Source organism: Eretmochelys imbricata, chromosome 3, assembly GCF_965152235.1.
Source record: "Eretmochelys imbricata isolate rEreImb1 chromosome 3, rEreImb1.hap1, whole genome shotgun sequence".
NCBI lineage: Eukaryota > Metazoa > Chordata > Testudines > Cheloniidae > Eretmochelys > Eretmochelys imbricata.
Window position 1 is genome coordinate 48,392,530 of NC_135574.1, and position 20,844 is coordinate 48,413,373.

A 20,844-nucleotide genomic window follows, 5' to 3' on the forward strand; every position below is an offset into this window, starting at 1 on the left:
CGGGGTGTGGATGCGATGGAGGGGCGACTCTGAGTCTGTCTCTCCCATCCACCTGGCAGGGAGCAGGCAGGCAACCCCCATGAGGTGACTGGCTACCGGCTCACATCACTGCGGGGTGAGGGGCGAGTCTCAGCCCCATCTCCCCGTGGTGGGAGGCGAGTCTCCGCCCCATCCCTGTGAGGGGTCGCCCCAGTGGGGCAGGGGGCGGACGCCGGCGGCAGGCGGCGGCCGGTCTCCTCCTTTGGCGCTGCGCGGGGTCCGCTCTGGGGGGAGAGGGAGGCGGAGCCGCAGCCCGGAGCCGCCGCAGCCCCGGCTCCTCAGGCCCGGGAGCGCCATGGCCCAGGCCGGGGTCAGCTCTAAGGCCAGCGAGGGACAGACGGCGGGGCAGCTCCGCGGGCGCTTCTTCCGCTCCACCTCCATGGCCGCCTGCTCCGGCCGCCTGCTGCAGAACCTGGACGAGCTGGAGCTCAGGTACGGCCCGGCTGGGGTCGCGGCCCGGCGCGCGGCCGGGGGTCTGGCAGTGCAGAGGGGGCTGGGGGCTCCTGCTAGTGCGGCAGGGTATTTTTTGGGGAGGGGAGAAGGTGTCCTGCTAGTGCGGCAGGGTATGGGGGCGGGGCGGGGGAAGATGTCCTGCTAGTGCGCAGGGCATTTTTTGAGGGATCTTGCTAATGCTGCAGTAAGGACTGTTGAAGTGTGTTTCTGCAATTGGAGAGGAGCCCTGCTAGAGATGTGCTCAGCCAGTGGCGGTGGAGTGAGTGTACTGGAAGCCTCAGGAGTTTGATGCTGTTGCTGATTTCTTGTCTCCCATCTGTGCGTCTATTCCTGCCACCGGACTTGAATGAAAAAGAAGTTTGCTCCTGCTGGAATTTAAGCAGGCTGTGAGTGACGAGCACAGCTGCTTCCACTGCAGTGCGGGGGGGTGGGGGGAGAGGGGGGACTGGGGAGAGACCTAAATATAGTTTCCAGGCTCATGGGGGTAGAAAGACACAGTTGTCATCATAAAGAAAAGGAAAACTTATGGCACCTTAGAGACTAACCAATTTATTTGAGCATAAGCTTTCCTGAGCTACAGCTCACTTCATCGGATGCTCAGTTGCATCTGATGAAGTGAGCTGTAGCTCAGGAAAGCTTATGCTCAAATAAATTGGTTAGTCTCTAAGGTGCCACAAGTACTCCTTTTCTTTTTGCGAATACAGACTAACACGGCTGCTACTCTGAAAGTTGTCATTATAGAGACCCTGTGGTCACACACATTTATTCAGGTGACACCATCATAGGATCTAATCATATTAGCCACACCATCAGGGGCTCATTCATCTGCACATCTATCAGTGTGATATATGCCATCATGTGCCAGCAATGCCCCTGTGCCATGTACATTGGTCAAACTGGACAGTCTCTACGTAAAAGAATAAATGGACACAAATCAGATGTCAAGAATCATAACATTCAAAAACCGGTAGAAGAACACTTCAACCTCTCTGGCCACTCAAAGATTTAAGGGTGGCAATTTTGCAACAGAAAAGCTTCAAAAACAGACTCCAAGGAGAAACTGCTGAGCTTGAATTAATATGCAAACTAGATACCATTAACTTGGGTTTGAACAGAGACTGGGAATGGCTGGGTCATTACACATATTGAATCTATTTCCCTAAGTTAAGTATCCTCACACCTTCTTGTCAACTGTCTAAATGGGCCATCTTGATTATCACTACAAAAGTTTTTTTCTCCTGCTGATAATAGCTCATCTTAACTAATTAGCCTCTCACAATTTGTAAGGTAACTTCCAACTTATCTATATGTGTGTATATATATCTATATATCTATCTTCTTACTATACGTTCCATTCTATGCATCCGATGAAGCAGGCTGTAGCCCACGAAAGCTTATGCTCTAATAAATTTGTTAGTCTCTAAGGTGCCACAAGTACTCCTGTTCTTTTTGCAGATACAGACTAACACAGCTGCTACTCTGAAACATGTGGTCACACTTCTTACTGAACACAGCATATTTGAATTTTGGAGGGTTAGGCAGCAGGGGAGCCCTTTGCTTTATAAGGGGAGCTCCATTTTCCTTAGAGAATCATCTTGTTTCACAGAAGATACAATAATCCAGTGGAGCCAGGGTGCCATTTCAGGTTTTAGTAGGAGAGGGCAAATTTAACTGATTGCAGGGGCTAGTTAGGCACATGAAAACTCTAGGATTATGGGTTTTTGTTTTTGTTTTTTTCTTCAGATAATTTAGAAATTAGCTGTCAGGAGCACTGTATCTAATTCCTATGTAAAGAAAAAGATATACAAACACTAGTTAAAGCCATATTTTAAGTTCATATGTACGATCAGGAGATAATACAGCAAGATATTCCCAATCCCTGAGGTATCAGTTTTGGAGCCTTAACAAAGATATCAAAACATAAGTTTGATCCTTTGTACACTATCTTTAGTGGAGAGAAATAAAAATAAGTAATATCTGCTTAAAATATGCATACTTTCTCTAACAGACACACTCTGTGTTGCTGCCATTATCTAGTCTATTTTAGTCCATTGTTGTTCACTCCACTAAAAACATATTTACTTTAACATATGTGATTACATTTTTTTCTCTTTATTTTGGCATATATGTTCATAGGCGCTGACTCTCTGGGTGCTCTGGGGCTGGATTTACGTTCTAGAAGGATACTATTGTTTGATTACACCACTTTAAATAAAGAATGACAAAGCACAATATGGTAATAAAAGTAATAAAGATAATTACTGCAGCCAAGACAGGTTAGGTGTGTTAGAACTCACTATTCAAATAATTAAATTTAAGCATAAGAGAGAAATAAAATTATGAAATGCACAGACCAGTCACAAAACTAAAATAACAGTACTGCAATCCTTTATGAACTGTGAAAGAATAATATTAGAGAATATATGTGCATTGTGCATTTCGACAGGAAGTATCAAGAAGTAACACCATCAACAACAATAATTATAATACAAGTGTGTGTGTGTGTGAGTGCACTGTCGCTTTAAGTCAAACACTCAGGAGCCTGAAGGCTTGTTCAGTTCAGCCCCAGCTCCTGCTCCTGAGCCAGAGGCACCAGCACAGACAGAGTCTCCCTGTCCCCCTGACCCCAGCTCAGTGGAGGCAGGGTACATGGGCGGGAGGAGGGGGACACCAGCCCCTGCCTGCCTCTGTGCAGCAGATCAGGAGGCAGCTCCCAGTCCTGAGCAGTTTGGCCAGTGGCAGCTCCATTGAACAATCCCAATCTTTTCAGTCTCTCTTCAAATGAGTTTTTCCACGTCCCTGAATCCCCTCTAATTCTGCTGTATCCTTTTTTGAGGTGGGGTGATCAGAACAGCACACAGTATTCTAAGTGAGGGTATACCATTGATTTATACAATATTGTAATATATTTTCCCTATTGTTCTTCATCCCATTTTTTATGCATATAACAGCTTGTTAGCTTTTTTGACTACAGCTGCACATTGAGCAGAGGTTTTTGTTTAGCTGTCCACAATGATTACCAAGTCCCTTTCCTGAGTTGATCCAGTTAAAAGAGAACTGTACAAGGTGTAGGCGTAGTTTGTGTTTTTGCCTCCAGTGTGCATTACTTCACAATTTGTTTTAGTTGTAGTAATTTTAGATGTTACTTGTAATTACAGGAGTGAAAATTGTCAGACAGGAATACGGTTTTCAACTGATTTCTTTCCTTGGCCTCCCGCATCCCCAAAGACAGTACCCTGCTGTGATATCAGTTTCCTCATCTTCCCTGCTGCGTTCAAGAAAATCTGTTCCACAGATGAAACTGTTGACTAGTTCATCTTTTGTTACAACTAGGGATTATCCCCCGTCTCACCAATCTGTGAGAATAGTAGGGTTTCTGCATACAAGAGTAGTCAGTGGATTAAAAAAAAAAGTCACTGCTTTAAAGAATGAAGTGCTGCTTCTAGGCAGCAACACCAACAATCTTTCTTTGAATGGTGTTAGTGTGGCTGGGGAGTGTAATTTAATATACATCATATTGCACTGAGTGAAATAAAACTATTTGTTGGATTATTCTTGGTAATATAAATGGTGAAATGCAGTTGAACACAGTATAAACCTACCATTCTCACTGAAGTGATGACACTGGGGACACAGAACTATAAAATTATTAGTTTAATCATATAATTCTTAACCCATAACTAGTTTTCCCGCATTTATTCCAACCCCAGTTCTGAGGGTAGGCTTCAAAAGTAAAAGCTAGTAAATCTGAGATAAAGGGGAGCGGATATGTTGGAATTGGGCTCCATTGGTAGAAGTTGTTTAGGCCTGGTCTACACTAGTGAGGGTGGATCGATCTAAGATACGTTGACTTCAGCTACGCTATTCTCATAGCTGAAGTTGCGTATCTTAGATCGACTTAGAATCACTTACGTCACGTCCTCGCTGCACGGGATCGATGGCCACCGCTCCCCCGTCAACTCCGCTTCCGCCTCTCCCCGTGGTGGAGTTCCAGAATCGACGGCAGAGGGATCGGGGATCGATTTATCGTGTCTACAGTAGACGCGATAAATCGATCCCCGATAGATTGATCACTACCTGCCGATCCAAGGCCTTAGATTTGCTAGCTTGGTTGTCAAGGAATTGTTCCAGCCAGAAAATTGGATATTTGTTATTTCTACAGGCCTGGAGGTTTTCCATTGCCATGACTTCCCTTTTCCTCCAAAAAAGCTCATCTGCATCTATATATAGGTCATGGTATTCTGGTGTCCATAAGTAAGTGAATTAAGAGCTCTCTAAAAATATATGCAAGCTAAGTATTTAATCACATTCCCTACAGTACTCTATTGCTTCCCTTAAAGTGTGTCTCTGTCCTTCTCAAACTACAGGGGAACTTTTTTTCTTAAGTAGGTGTTTATTAAGTAGGATACCTCAGAACAGAAACACAGAGGTGCTAAATAGTTCATCATATTACATTGAAAAAGCTTCACTTTGTGTTGCTGCATTGTGTTTATCACTGTTTCAAAAGAGGCTGCACAGTGAAACACACAAAACCTACCAACAATTACTAACCAATTTAAAAGTTTACTTTGCTGCATAACCTTTATATAGAACAATTTGAATAAGTCAAAATGCTTTAAAATACAGATAAGTATTACAGCTCCAGTAAAAAAGCAAGTGTCAAATTACTCATCTGGAAATGAAAGTGCAGACTGGCCTATCTGTTCCATGGGGGAATGTTGTGGTCAGATAAGTGACATGTACTAGAGCAGGGATGGGCAAACTATGGCCCGGGGGCTACATCCGTATGTGCCATGGCTCCCAGAAGCAGTGGCATGTCCCCCCTCTGGCCATACCTCCGCATAGGAGCCTGAGGGGGGACGTGCCGCTGCTTCCAGGAGCTGCTTGAGGTAAGCACCGCCCAGATCCTGCAGTCCTGACCCCTTCCTGTGCCCTAACCCCTGACCCAGCCCTGATCCCCTTCCCGCCCTCTGAACCCCTCGGCCCCAGCCCGGAGCACTCTCCTGCACCCCCAACCCTCATCCCCAGCCCCATCCCAGAGCCCGCACCCCAGCCAGAACTCTCACCTCCACCCCCCAACTCCCTGCCCCAAACCAGAGCCCCTTCCCAAACCCTGAACTCCTCATTTCTGGCACCACCCCAGAGCCCACACCCCCAGCCGGAGCCCTCACCCCAATTTCGTGAGTATTCATGGCCCTCCATACAATTCCATACCCAGATGTGGCCCTCAGGCCAAAAAGTTTGCCCACCCCTGTACTAGAGGAAGACACTGCACTTGCTTTCAATCACTTGTAGGCCAAGTAAAAAGCAGAAATAAGGAGAACTGGGTTTTTTTATGTAGTGTTCTTAACTGATATTCAAAACAATGAATAAATTGGAAGTCAGAGTGCAAAATACAGAAAGAAAAACACTGTGTCACCGTTGTAACTACAAGAATTTGTCTTGAAATTGTTAATCAACATCAAAGCCCCAATCCTGCAAACACATATGTATCTGTTTGACGTTACACATGTGGGACTGTTCACATGCATACATTTTTAACAAGTGCATAAGTATTTGCAGGATTGGGGGCCCAAGTTACCTTTCTGAAAATACTAGCAGGATATGGGGAACGATGGGTGAAATTCAGAATAAAATCCATGGCTCCTCAAACCAGTAAATACCAAATGAAATACTTGACAGCAGGTGACAGTGAAGTGAGGTGTTTCGACTCAGACCTCTCAAAAACTAACTAGTGATATTGTTTTGGGTGCTTTCCCTTTTCCTTGTCCTCTCTCATTCTTCCCAATACTTGGCTCTTGAATCCCAAAGCCACTAAATCTACAGGTACTATTGCAATCTACATAGTTTACTTATATTTTAATTTACATTCTATAGTGTTGTGAAAAACTGATATTTGAATAAGTGATGCTATACAAAAATGATCATGGAATATACAAGTAAGTGGAATAATATGATAGTGTATATATCCATATATATATTCGTTCTGCATAAGAATATTTTGTATACTATTGACCTTTATATTATTATAGTTTGTATAATGGCATTTCTGTATAATACTTTGTTTAATAATTTATATATGTAAAAAGAGTGGGTTCAAGTTTGTATTTTTATAGATTTACAGTCTGGTTAGATTCCTGCTCCGTAGTGGAAGATTTTATTGTATCTCTAATGAGCTAATGATCAGAAAAGAAGTCTTGAGAACTCTATGCAGCCTTTTTATTTTGACTGAGATGTCCTTCACTGGAGGATCAGGAACCAATGAATAGCAAAGGTCTGCTCAGGCCTAATGTTAAATCCTGAACTAAACCCAACTAGACCACAGCCAATGCGACCTGATCCCAAGACTGTCAAGTTGTTTTCATACCTGGCCTGAGAAAATAATGAAGAAGGAAGGACTCACTGGCTTAAAATTGCAAATAATAGCACTGGGGCAACAGAACTTGGGGGGGTGAGGGGGCTAGCTCCCTGCAGTTGAAATATTGTAGGGGTTGAACTGTGTTTCTGCCTCCATGCATCACATCCATGAGGGCAGAGGCAAGAGCAGGACTGGAGGGACTGGAGCCATGCCCAGGATCAGACCAGGGAGTAGGAACTGAGGTAAGCAGGGCCCTGATGCCAGTGCCTGTAGTGGGGAGCTGGTCCTGCGCCAGGTAGCCCTTTTCTTTCCCCAGCTGCAGAGAGTCCTCTGAGATGTCAGGTGCTGGTAACAGACCTGGACAATGGGCACTCAGTGGCGGTCAGCACAGAGGGAGCTGGGGAGGCTACAGCCAGGACTGGGCAGGAAAGCAGGGCCACCCAGATGGAGTTGTCCCCCTGAGGAACTGGGCACAAGTAGGTGGGAGGTAGGGACTGGAAGGGCTCTTCCAGGCAGGTGTCATTTCTGCTCCTAGGCCTTCCTGAGCTCTCCCACTGTCCTTTATATCTCCCAGCTTTCCCCCTCCCACCCCAACTACCCCTTAACTCCCTCTGCTCCTCTCTGCTTCTAACTGGGGCCTCCCACTGCCCCTTCTTCCCCCATGTGAACCGTAGCACACACATTCAAAGTTAGTTTTCACTGCCGATGAATAGCATAGTTGGCACAGTCAGTGATAAGCAACTACTCAGAATGTATGCTAGTCAGATTACACCTGACCAGACCCAAACCCAACACTTGTAGTCGGGTGCCATTGGGTTTTGGTTGAGTGGCAAAGGTCTAATCAGAACCCTTTCAAACATGTTAAAGCTTAATATTTTCACTCTTAGTACTGTACCAAATATTCAATTTGATTAAAAATGTATTTGCTTAGTTGAGCTCTTCTGGGTGTGTTAGCAAATCAGCATTAATGTGTTGTTACAGTACTTAATTTATGTCCAGGGAATTGTTTTATTAACACAATTCTTTTTATGGTTGATTTACATCAAATACTACAAAGGAAAGGAAAATTAGAATTGTAAGATTATGAAGATGTTGTGAGAGAAAAGAAATCTAATACCTTATCTGTTTAAAAAAAAAAAGTTAATTTTCACTACCATACTTCTTTTTGGGACCAATTCATGGAGCATCAGTAGAATTGTGGGAAAAGATAAGTTAGTATCCCATGATCCCTGACAGTGATTATATTGCACTACAGGGAGAATCTGCTCCTCTGCCAAATAAATAAAAGTATTAGATTAGTAGATATAATGTATTTTTTTGAATGTGTGATATTCCAGATGTATGCACCTAAGTAAGCTAGAAAGATTTATTTCGTATTGGCCTGGTTACATGTCAGACTGAGGTCCCTCCCACTTGCGGGCAGTCATTTTCTCCATGCTTCTGTCTCCCTTTTTGAACCTCTTTCCCAGACACATTCACACCCTTCTCCAAGTTGAATATGAAAGTCAGTGCACTTGTTACAGAAGGTTGAGATGCTGCTATTTCCACTGCATTGAAGAAATTAGCCGTGCCTTGTGTTCGAATGAATTTTCACAGGTTTTGATGTCCCGTCCTTTCACTAATGCAGGACAGGAAATTCATCATAAAAAGTACATGGAGCAAAGTGAGGATCAAAGTTGTGCAGGGCCTTGAAGGTGAGGATGAGAAGTTGCATATTTTAGAGCTCATAGATTCATACATTTCAAGGCCAGAAGGGACCACTGTGATCATAGTCTGAACTCCTGCATAACACTGGCCAGAGAACTTCCCCAAAATAATTCCTAGATCATATATTTTAGGAAAACATCTAATCTGGATTTTAAAATATTCAGTAATGGAGACTCCACCACAGCCCTTTGTAAATTGTTCCAGTGGTTGTTTACCCTCACTGTGAAAAATTTACACCTTATTTCCAGTCTGAATTTTCCTAGCTTCAACTTCCAGCCATTGGATAATGTTATAACTTTCTCTGCTAGATTAAAGAGCCCACTATTAAATATTTGTTACAAATTGTAGGTATTTGTAGAGTGTAATCAAGTCACCCCTTAACCTTCTCTTTGCTAAGCTAAATAGATAGACTCAAAGAATTCAGTCACTATAAGGCATGTTTTCTAATCATTCAGTCATTCTTGTGGCTCTTCTCTGAGCCCTCTCAAATCTACCAACATCATTTTTGAATTGTGAGTTCCAGAACTGGACACAGTATTCCACCAGTGCCAAATATAGAGGTAAAATAACCTCTCTACTCCTACTCGAGATTCTCCTGTTTATGCATCCAAGGATTGCTTTAGCTGCTTTGGGTACAGCATCACACTGAGAGCCCATTTCAGCTGATTATTCACCACTACCCCCAATTTTTTTTTCAGTCACTGCTTTCCAGTATAGCATCTCCCACCTTATAAGTATGGCCTACATTCTTTGTTCCTAGATATAGCTATTTATATTTAGCAGTATTAAAATGCATATTGTTTGTGTGCGCCTGTTTTACTATGCGGTCCAGATTGCTCTGAATCAGAGACATGTACTCTTCATTATTTGCCACTTTCCCAATTTTAGTGTCGTCTGCTAACTTTATCAGTGATGATTTTGTTTATAAAAATGTTAAATAGCATAGGGCCAAGAGCCAATTCCTGCAGGACCCACTGGAAACACTCTATGACGATTCCCCATTTACAGTTACTTTTTGAGATCTATCAGTCAGCCAGTTTTTAATCCATTTAATATGTGCTATGTTAATTTTATGTTTGCAGTGTCATTGTAGCAGTTTTGGTCCCAGGATATTTGAGAGACAAGGTGGGTGAGGTAATATATTCTTCAGGTCAGAAAAGTTCTGTGTAGCTCAAAAGCTCGTCTCTTTCATCAACAGAGGTTGGTCCAATAGAAGATATTATCTCATCCACCTTGTGTCTCGTATTAATTTTATATTGTTCTTTTTAATCAAAATGTGGTGTGGAATGAAATCGAGTGCCTTACAGAAGCCCAAGTATATTATGTCAACACTATTACCTTTATCAACCAAACTTGTAATCTCATAAAAAAAAAGATATAGTTAGTTTTACAGGATCCATTTTCAATAAACCCATGTTGATTTGCATTAATTAGATTACCCTCCTTTAATTCTTTATTAATCGAGTCTGTCAAGGTTCCTCCCCCACTCTGAACTCTAGGGTACAGATGTGGGACCTGCATGAAAAACCTCCTAAGCTTATCTTTACCAGCTTAGGTCAAAACTTCCCCAAGGTACAAAATATTCCACCCGTTGTCCTTGGATTGGCCGCTACCACCACCAAACTAACACTGGTTACTGGGGAAGAGCTGTTTGGATGCGTCTTTCCCCCCAAAATACTTCCCAAAACCTTGCACCCCACTTCCTAGACAAGGTTTGGTAAAAAGCCTCACCAATTTGCCTGGATGACTACAGACCCAAACCCTTGGATCTGAGAACAATGAAAAAGCATTCAGTTTTCTTACAAGAAGACTTTTAATAAAAATAGAAGTAAATAGAAATAAAGAAATCCCCCCTGTAAAATCAGGATGGTAGATATCTTACAGGGTAATTAGATTCAAAAACATAGAGAACCCCTCTAGGCAAAACCTTAAGTTACAAAAAAGATACACAGACAGAAATAGTTATTCTATTCAGCACAATTCTTTTCTCAGCCATTTAAAGAAATCATAATCTAACACATACCTAGCTAGATTAGTTACTAAAAGTTCTAAGACTCCATTCCTGGTCTATCCCCGGCAGAAACCAGCATATAGATAGACACACAGACCCTTTGTTTCTCTCCTTCCTCCCAGCTTTTGAAAGTATCTTGTCTCCTCATTGGTCATTTTGGTCAGGTGCCAGCGAGGTTACCTTTAGCTTCTTAACTCTTTACAGGTGAGAGGAGCTTTCCCCTGGCCAGGAGGGATTTCAAAGGGGTTTACCCTTCCCTTTATATTTATGACAGAGTCCCACATTTATTCTTTATTAAATGATTCCGATATCAGCAGTTCCATTATCTTGTCCAGAATCGATGTAAGGCTGACAGGCCTATACTTGGCTGTGCCATTCCAGATTAATAGCCCTGGAGAATGAAGTCTTCTGTTTATCCAAAGAATAAATGCATGAACAGCAATAGCAGTGTACCATGTTGAATATCACAACATGTCTCAGTCCTGACCCCAAGAGGTCACCTCTCAGGTGAGAAGGCCATAAATTACTCTGCAGGGCCATGCATTCCTTGCATTTTGCAGATAATACCAACAAAAAAAAAATCTCGCTGACAAGTGCCACTTTGTGGTGGTGCAACATACTGTAGTAGACACAAATGTCTAGAGTAGCCACCAAACAGCAATTATTGCAAATAAAATAATTCTCAACATCTAGTTATCAGATTTGACATAAGATAGTAACACTTATCAAGGCATTACTTTTTAAAGAGCATTTTTATCAACTGCATAATATGAAATGTTTATAATTATCCTGATACTCTACAAAATCTTGCTAAACTAAGCTGTCAGCTTCTAGTCACATAACGATCACTCAGTATTTTAAGGAAGTGGTATTTTAGAAATCCTCTTTAGAATTATACTGATTCAAGATGCATCTTTGTAATGCAGTTCACTGTTTTTCAATGTCAGATGGTAGGACTTGATCCAAAAACCACTGACATAATTGAAAAAGATCCCATTGGCTTTGATGGAATTGGATCAGGCTCTTATTGAGTGTGTTGAATCAATGTATGCGTGCAATTGAATTACTATAAAAATCTGTTAAAAACTCTCCAAATTTCTTAATTTTAGTTTCAAGCTTCCAAGGGGAACAACAGTGAAGGGATACTTTTTAACAAAAGTTCTGAAAAATACTTTAACCAATGTCTTTTTAAAAGAGGCATAGTTGAGTTATTTAATATAATCATTAAAACGGCCTTGTAAAAGTGCCGTAAAAATGGAACCAACTCAGATACAAAATCAATTCACTGCTTTACTATCTTTATTATTATAATGAAAATGAGTCACTTTACAATACTTTCCTCACCCCCCCCCGCAAAAATCAATGCCTTTGTCAAGAATTTATATTAAATTATTTTCCCTTCACCAGTTACAATAAACATAAATAAAATAAGTTTAAGTACGTCTTAAACATATGCTTTCACTGACAATGATTAGATTTGTATCTAAATATTTCTGCATTTTCATCATAGCAGGATTATTTTATTATTATCTCCTCTTAAAGAGTGAAAAAAAAATCTAAATGAACTTTTGCTTATTCCTTTATCTAAGCTATCTTTTTTCCACCCATCTTTTGCTCTCAACTCATTTTCTGGCTGAAATCTTTGGGGCAGTGATGTAGATGCATGTTTATCTCAGAGACGACCATAAATGCCTTCATCTTTGAATTCGCTGTACAGGAAACTTAGAAAATAAAGTGTCTGTTTAATACCATCACCAGTTTCCACACTGTATTGGATACAAACAGACAATCTCTGCCCTGAAGAGCTTCCAGTTCTCCCAGTGTGTACTAACTGGGGCGCTGGAACAATTTGTATAGGGGAGGTGCTGAGTGCCATTGAGCAAAACTGCAAACCCTGTGTGTGATGAAACCCACTTCAAGCCAGGGGGTGCAGCAGCACCCCTAGTTCCAGCACCTATGTACTCACATCCAGATTGAATTCATCATCTGCACAATGGTCCTGGGAATAATGTTGAAAAATTGCTTTTTTTGAGTAAGCTTCTTTTGGTGGACAATATCATAATCCTGCCTCCTTCTCCCAAACACACACACACAACCTAGCTTTAACTTACAAAGATGTAAAAAGAGTGATTTGTATATCATCTTCTAGTACTATGACAGGTTTATCAAGACAAATATACTTAATGTTTTGAGTGTTAGAAAAGTTGTACTATTTTAACTAAACTTAAATTTAAAATTGATTAAATGCAGATCAAACCCTTTTTGAGCAAAGGTTAAACCAGTTTAAATGTATCTGCATTAGGAGGTTGCACTGATTTAACTCCATTTTAAATCACTTGAGTTAAACCAGCGTAACTTTTTTTACTGCAGACACATATAAACAGTGAATAGTGATCACCATCTTGTGGCTATAACCTGTAATGCTCTAGAGTACAAGGTATTTTGACTGCTTGGTGGATTCTGTCAGAAAGAGAGAGTGAGCTGTGTTCTGACTGTGCTTGGTACTATCGTTAATGAACATCGGGATAGATGAGAAAAATTTGTCAGTAAAATTACAACTGAAGGTTGATTTATAAAAACAGCAGTACGACTGGAATGCCACAAATGTACAGCAATTAGGACAATTTAGTGGTGTAATTTTAGTACAATGCTCTGCAACCTCAGAGATGTAAGGCCAGGGAACATCAGGGATTTAATTTCGTAGCTAAAGTTCCTAGACTGGGAGATCTGTAGAAATAGTGTATTTGATCTCTCTTGGAAAGGCATGTATCATGTTGCTATTAAGTAATCCTCCCATCATCCTTTCCCCAGGCATTGTCTGCCTTTAGTTGGAAGGGTGAGTTGAAATGAAGTTAGGCTCAAGAGTAGTATGGGGATATACATGGGAGGCCATTTTAATTCCCGCACCCAATAAAAAAAAAACAGAACAAATAAAAACTTAGACTTTGAGGAAAAGAAGACAGAAAAATTGCTGCCACATGTTTGTGCAAAATGGACTATGTAAAGGGAATTTGGTCAAGATATTATTGGAACCTAAATGGTTACTTAGTGCCACGAAGCAAAATCTATCTCTTTACCTTTGCCACCTTTAGTTGAGATGGAAGAATTAGAAATAGAAAGCAGTTACATAAGGGGGAAAGTAAAAGAACCTGACCCTATTGTACTTATGTGGTCATTTATGCGGAGCTATGTGGCCCAAGCAATCCTGCCCATTTTTTGTATTCTATCATAAATTACTTTGTATTTATTTTCCAGGGGATAGGAATTTTTTTAGGTAAAAATATTAATGGTATTGGCACTCTGGTTGTAGCTAATATCCAAGTGAATGTCAGAGAGAATAGATCACATTTTTTCAGTATGTTTAATAAACATTGCAGGATAGCTGGATTCTCTTGGTTTTTACAAAGAGTTCCATAGACACAATGAAACAGACCTCAATTTGGGATTGTCTAAAATTTCTGCCTTGTCTGTTGGAAGAGTCTAGAACTGTCAGCACATTCATGTGATGGTCATCATACGACAGGTGGGGGAACTGGGAAAGCAGAGTTTGTATCATTCTTGCGCAATCCTAGCAGCCAGTTAAATCTCAACAAACCCACTGCACCAGTGGTGGGCAGCCTGTGGGGTGCACACAGCCCGTCAGGGTAATCCACTGGCAGGCTGCCAGACAGTTTGTTTACATTTGCATGGCCACCCGCAGCTCCCTATGGCCGCAGTTTGCTATTCCCTGCCAATGGGAGCTGTAGGAAGCAGCCTGGGCCACAGGGACATGCTGTCCGCCGCTTCCCACAGTTCCCACTGGCCGGGAACGGAGAACTGTGGCCACGGGGAGCTGCGGGCGGCCATGCAAATGTAAATACACTGTCTGGCTGCCTGCCAGCAGATTACCCTGATGGGCTGCGTGTGGCCTGCAGGCTGCGAGTTGCCCACCACTGCTCTACACCATGACATTAATATTACTCAGGCAAGTGCAGAAACTGGAGGACTGAGTGGGGAAAATTTTATCTTCTGGCACTTATCTCCAGTGCTAATGATTCTCTACTGTGCATTTTCTGTCTATTTGTGGTGTTCCCCAATTACTTTAATCAATTCCAAACTCCTAACCTTCAGGGCATGGTGAAGGATTGGGAAATTAACTGAAGGATTGAAACCCAGGTTTCCAGTATAGTATTTCCAAATCTGAAGGCCAGATCAAGCTCTCTTGTACACAGCAAAAAGGGGAAGGGAGAATAAAGGAGCACAAATAATGGCCAAATATGACTAAACATAGAGCACACAGAGCAAAGCTTATGTGACATGCGCGTCCCCCAAATAGAAGGATGTTACACAGTTTGTGTGTAGTATGATGATGATTACCAGAGAAAGAGGGTCGGGTTAGAACAACGCTTCTTCAGCTCTCGTCCCCAAATGCCCCTACTCTACTTGCGCTACATTGATGACATCATCATCTAGACACATGGAAAAGAAGCCCTTGAGGAATTCCACCATGATTTCAATAATTTCCATCCCACCATCAACCTCAGCCTGGACCAGTCCACACAAGAGATCCACTTCCTGGACACTATGGTGCTAATAAGCGATGGTCACATAAACACCACCGTATACCGGAAACCTACTGACCACTATACTTACCCACATGCCTCCAGCTTTCATCCAGACCGCACCACACAATCCATTGTCTACAGCCAAGCTCTACGATACAATCGCATTTGCTCCAACCCCTCAGACAGAGACAAACACCTACAAGATCTCTATCAATCATTCTTACAACTACAATACCCACCTGCTGAAGTGAAGAAACAGATTGACAGAGCCAGAAGAGTACCCAGAAGTCACCGACTACAGGACAGGCCCAACAAAGAAAATAACAGAACGCCATTAGCCATCACCTTCAGTCCCCAACTAAAACCTCTCCAACGCATCATCAAGGATCTACAACCTATGCTGAAGGATGACCCATCACTCTCACAGATCTTGGGAGACAGGCCAGTCCTTGCTTACAGACAGCCCCCCAAGCTGAAGCAAATACTCACCAGCAACCACACACCACAACCACTAACCCAGGAACCTATCCTTGCAACAAAGCCTGTTGCCAAGTGTGTCCACATATCTATCCGGGGGACGCCATCATAGGGCCTAATCACATCAGCCACACTATCAGAGGCTCGTTCACCTGCACATCTACCAATGTGATATATGCCATCATGTGCTAGCAATGCCCCTCTGCCATGTACATTGGCCTCTATTTAAAAGAATAAATGGACACAAATCAGAGGTCAAGAATTACAACATTCAAAAACCAGTCGGAGAACACTTCAATCTCTTTGGTCACTCGATTACAGACCTAAAAGTGGCAATTCTTCAACAAAAAAACTTCAAAAACAGACTCCAAGGAGAGACTGCTGAATTGGAATTAATTTGCAAACTGGATACAATTAACTTAGGCTTGAATAAAGACTGGGAGTGGATGTGTCATTACACAAAGTAAAACTATTTCCCCATGTTTATTCCCCTCCCCCTTCTGTTCCTCACACATTCTTGTCAGCTGTTGGAAATGGCCCATCTTGATTATCACTACAAAAGTTTCCTTCCCCTCCCCCCCGCTCTCCTGCTGGTAATAGCTCACCTTACCTGATCACTCTTGTTACAGTGTGTATGGTAACACCCATTGTTTCATGTTCTCTATGTATATAAAATCTCCCCACTGTATTTTCCACTGCATGCATCCAATGAAGTGAGCTGTAGCTCACGAAAGCTTATGCTCAAATAAATTTGTTAGTCTCTAAGGTGCCACAAGTACTCCTTTTTTTTAGGAGGAACTTAGTTTGCTGCATCATTTGGAGTTTAGGAATGTGAGCTCGTGCCTAAGCTGCTACTGGGCAAATACAGGCCTCTATGCATTTCCTACAACTGCTTGCCTTCTTCATCGCCTTCTGCATCACCTACTGCTAAGGAAACAGTGATTGTGGAGGCAGTGTGTAGAGCTGGGGTGCAAACATTTAGTGCAGCATGCTCCCCTATTAAAAGGTGAGGTGTGTTATCCAGAAGGAAATTCCATCTGAAGTTAATACCAAGCTGAACAGCATTAACTTTGGCTCTATAGTTTCTTTCTCCTTCTTGAGAGGGGTGAGAGATTAGTTGGTGTATTGCTGTAGCTGAGATACCAAGGATTACAATATTCATGAGAGAGCCATGCTGTGATTGACAGTGACTCTACACAGATGCCTTGAGAACTGTGGAGGAACCAAGATGCCCCAGGAATCCTTATGTTCCATGCAGCTGCTAACTCCTTATCCCCGTAGTACCCTGGGATTTCTGCACAGGAAATTGAAGAGAGCTCTCTAGGTTTTCTTAGGGTTGCAATTTTGGTTGGATGAATTCCTGGAGATTTCATCACATGACATAATCTTTAATTAAAGATTAATATTTAATTCATGGAGGGTTGGCAATCCTAGTTTTTCTCTTAGCACATTTTTATGTAGAAGGACTTGATGGTCCTTTTATCACATCTACACTGATGAAATACCTGTGGCTCCAACTTGCAGAGCCCAGGTCAGCTGACCTGGGCTCAGGCTGCAGGCTAAAAATTGCAATGTAGACATTTGGGCTCAGGCTGGAACCTAGGCTCTGAGACCCTCCCGCATCGCAAACCTCAGATCTTCAGTTCCAGCACAAGCCTGTGCATCTATATTGCAGTTTTACAGCCCCACAGCCTAAGCCCGAGTCAGCTGACCGAGGTTAGCAGTGGGTGTGCTGTGGGTCTTTTATCATGGTATAGGTGTACCTGATATTGCCCTGAATTGGCAGACATGTGACTTGTCCAACAACACTGCAGTGTTGCTAAAACTAACTCACAAGGCTGATTGAAAAAAAACAAGGAAACACTGAGAGCATGTTATGTGGCTGAAATTACTTTATTATTTATAGATTTTTTTTTCTTCTGCTTGGTTCAACTTTACTCAGGGTTGAAGCCTTGCGTGATGCAGCATCTGCTATGGAACAAGAAAAAGAAACTCTGCTAGAAATGATCCATGGTATACAGAACAGTCAAGATATGAGGCACATCAGTGAAGGTGAGAGCCTGCCTTTTCCTAGATTCTCATTTGAAACTTGTTTTGGAGAAATCAGTGGATACAATCCTAAATTACAGTTAGTATATCTGTTTTACATGCAGCTCAGTTGAACTGTTTGAAAGTGGTGAGGCAACAGAATAAATGTAAATCTGTTTGAGCTAATGTAGTGTTAGTTAGATGGATCCTGTTACCTTAGTAACCTTTTACACCTGACTATTCAAATTCATATCCTAGTTCAGTGTAGAGGACTACTGTAAGCATTATTGCATATGTGAAAATTACCCTTTTGGCATGCCCAGCCCATCACCACCTTTTCAAAGTCAGGGTCAGCTCACCTGTGCTCCTGGTGGGGGAGAACTTTATTTAGACATATAGAAAGTGATGGACACAATTGAGTTTCAGCTGTCTCTAAAGGGGAGAATTGGCCTATTAGGCAGTCATATTTATCCTTTCTCCTATTACAGAGGTTTCTTAGCAGTCTCTTCCTGTATGTAATCCTCACAGGTTACCTTGATATTCAGGTGACCTACCTTGATATTCAGGTGACCATCCATTGGATGAATGGGACCTTGCCTGCTATGTTCATTAAAAGTCAAGCAGAAAAGTATTCTGTTAATCATTGGTTACAATCTGTACTGTCCCCCAATATCAGAAAGGGTACCAACTTCTGTCAAACAAGCAGTTGTTAAGCAGACAGCTAAAGAAACAAGTCTCTTGCCAGGGTTGATCTTGCTGATTGTCACCCTGTTTTTAACCATCTTCTTTTATGTAATAGTATCAAGAAGGTTGTGACACAGCAAGGCTGATATCATCTGGACATTGTCCTTTGGTTTCCTGGTTACTTTAATTTTATTTGTTTTTTTAAACAGAATATGTCATGGAAACTGTACTAGATACCCACTCATACAATGGGTGCATGTACCTATTAGTAAAAAACATAAAGTAAGATATTTTTGGTGCTAGCAGTATTCCCCATTATAAGTACAGGGAATACCTTCTCAAACTTAAAATATGCTGTATACCATTAGAAGAAAATATTTCATCTGCTTCCACTGTAGCCAAAAGGAAAAGTCAGGAGTCTAAGGACTTCTGAAAAAATCTAAACAGCAGCTGATGAGGTGATATTATCTAACTAACAGACACTAACTGGGGCCAACTGGCTGGCTCATTAGTGGTACCATTCTTTTTATTGAAGGATTGCAGAGGGTGATGCTGAGTCAGGGCTTGTCTACACTTACAGCACTCCATTGGTGCAGCTGTAGCATTTAGTGAAGATGCTAGATGGGAGAGCTTCTCCTGTCTACGTGGATACACCACCTCCTCGAGATGCAGCAGCTATGTCGATGGGAGAAGTCCTCCTGTCGACATAGTGCTGTCTACACAGTGTAGACACATAGTGCTTTTCCACACCACTGAGCAACGTAGTTATGCTGACATAAGTTCCTTGTGTAGACCAAGCCTCAGTTATTTATCTGCCCTGATAAATCTCTCATGTAGGGTTCCACAAGGATCTATTATGTTATTCCTGTGAGTAGTGCTCTAAAAATACAGTTCACTCAGCCACCCTAAGGTCAGATCATATCCCTTTCCTGGATTTTCATTTTATTAACAAACATTAATAAGTTAAGAAACCAATCTACCCCTTCTCTCCACACTTAGTTGCACTACTGCATAGCATGCAAGAACTAAAGCAATAATTCCAGTAAAGTGCTCTTTATCCAGTTCTATTTTATGTAGCAAAATACTTATTTAACTTTATTTTTTTATTTTTTTTTGCAGCTCTGCTAGAAGCTTACGTAGATGCTGTGACTAGTGGCTTAGTTCACGTTTTCCTATCATGAAGAAAAATAAGCACTGAAGTGTAATTCAGCTCGGTAAAGTGACTGTGAAAGTGGCACACTCTTATTCAGTGAACAAAAGCAGTATACTGCCTCATTGCAGTAACACATAACCTTTTACTGCTTTTTTTCATTGCTGTTTACACTGCAGAGCCAACACAGCTAATATTAAGAAGCAGGATTCTATTCCATGTTGTGTATCATCAACAGACTTGTCTAATAAGTTCCAGTCGGTTATATGCATGCAAGCCAGCTGAAAGAATGAGGTTGGCCAGGTGTCAATGAGGGTCCAATTTAGCATGCAGAACCATTATTATTGGAGATAATGCACGAGATGGAAGAACCAAGGTTGACTTTCAAGGACCAGGCTGCGATAGAAAGGCCGGCAGTTAGATTGTACCTGTAAACTTAGCACATTTGGTCTAACGTTGAGAGACAAATTTAGGACTCCTTTATTTTTAGTTACTGTTCAAAATAGAATCACCAATTTAACTTTCTGATCTGCTTTAAAAATATTTTTATTGCAAATCAACAGCAGAGATGTGTATCTACTACGTACACTAGGGTAATTTGATTGTATGTGTGAAATTGTTCATACCTAAAAGGGCTGGTTTGTAAATCAGAACATTTTATTTTTAAATGTAGGTGAAAGAGAAGAACTTTGCCTGACTGCCAGTCGTCTGATGGGCCGAACCCTCACTGTTGAGGTTTCTGTAGAAACAATACGAAACCCACAGCAGCAGGAATCCCTTTTGCATGCCACAAGGATGATTGATGAAGTAGTCAATAAACTTCTTGACAATCTGGAAGATTCCAAAAGCCGTTTAATGTCACTTTATGGTGCATGCACGTCTGAGGTACCATCTGGACCAATTGATCAGAAATTTCAGTCTGTTGTAATTGGATGCGCTATTGAAGATCAAAAGAAAATCAAAAGGAGACTAGAGACCCTGCTTAGAAATACAGAAAACTCTGAAAAGTCAATCACGTTGTTAGAACATCCAAAATCAACTGTCCAACAGCTTTGCAACAACGAACGGGATTAAAGTAGTGATAGCTATTTGGGCAGATCAAAGTTAAGTCTCCATAAAGGTTGCACGGAATGCAAAGAAAAATGTTACTTTTTAGCACTAAACTAATAATACTTTAGAGTGCTGGGTGCAAATATTAAATAAATACGGATAGCACTGCCTTAGGTATCAGAAAGAACATAGATATTTTCTTTCACAATGAAGATGTGATCTAAGACTGCTATCAGGTTTGCTCCCCTAGACTTAAACTTTATTGGTACTGCTGCTGCAAATTGTAATTAATGTACTTCTGCTGCACTCTTAAAGCTAGTCAGAATCTAATTTCTTTCTCTTA

At 41.6% G+C, this 20,844-nt stretch overlaps 1 protein-coding gene across 1 annotated transcript; it reads left to right on the forward strand.

Annotated features, from left to right (window-relative positions):
* Positions 1 to 334: 334 nt before the first annotated feature.
* Positions 335 to 20,525, forward strand: BAG2 (BAG cochaperone 2). The gene is made up of 3 exons (XM_077811601.1): positions 335 to 471; positions 17,532 to 17,641; positions 20,125 to 20,525. The coding sequence occupies exons 1-3, from the start codon at positions 335 to 337 to the stop codon at positions 20,523 to 20,525; spliced, it is 648 nt and encodes a 215-aa protein (XP_077667727.1).
* The last annotated feature ends 319 nt before the right edge of the window (positions 20,526 to 20,844 follow it).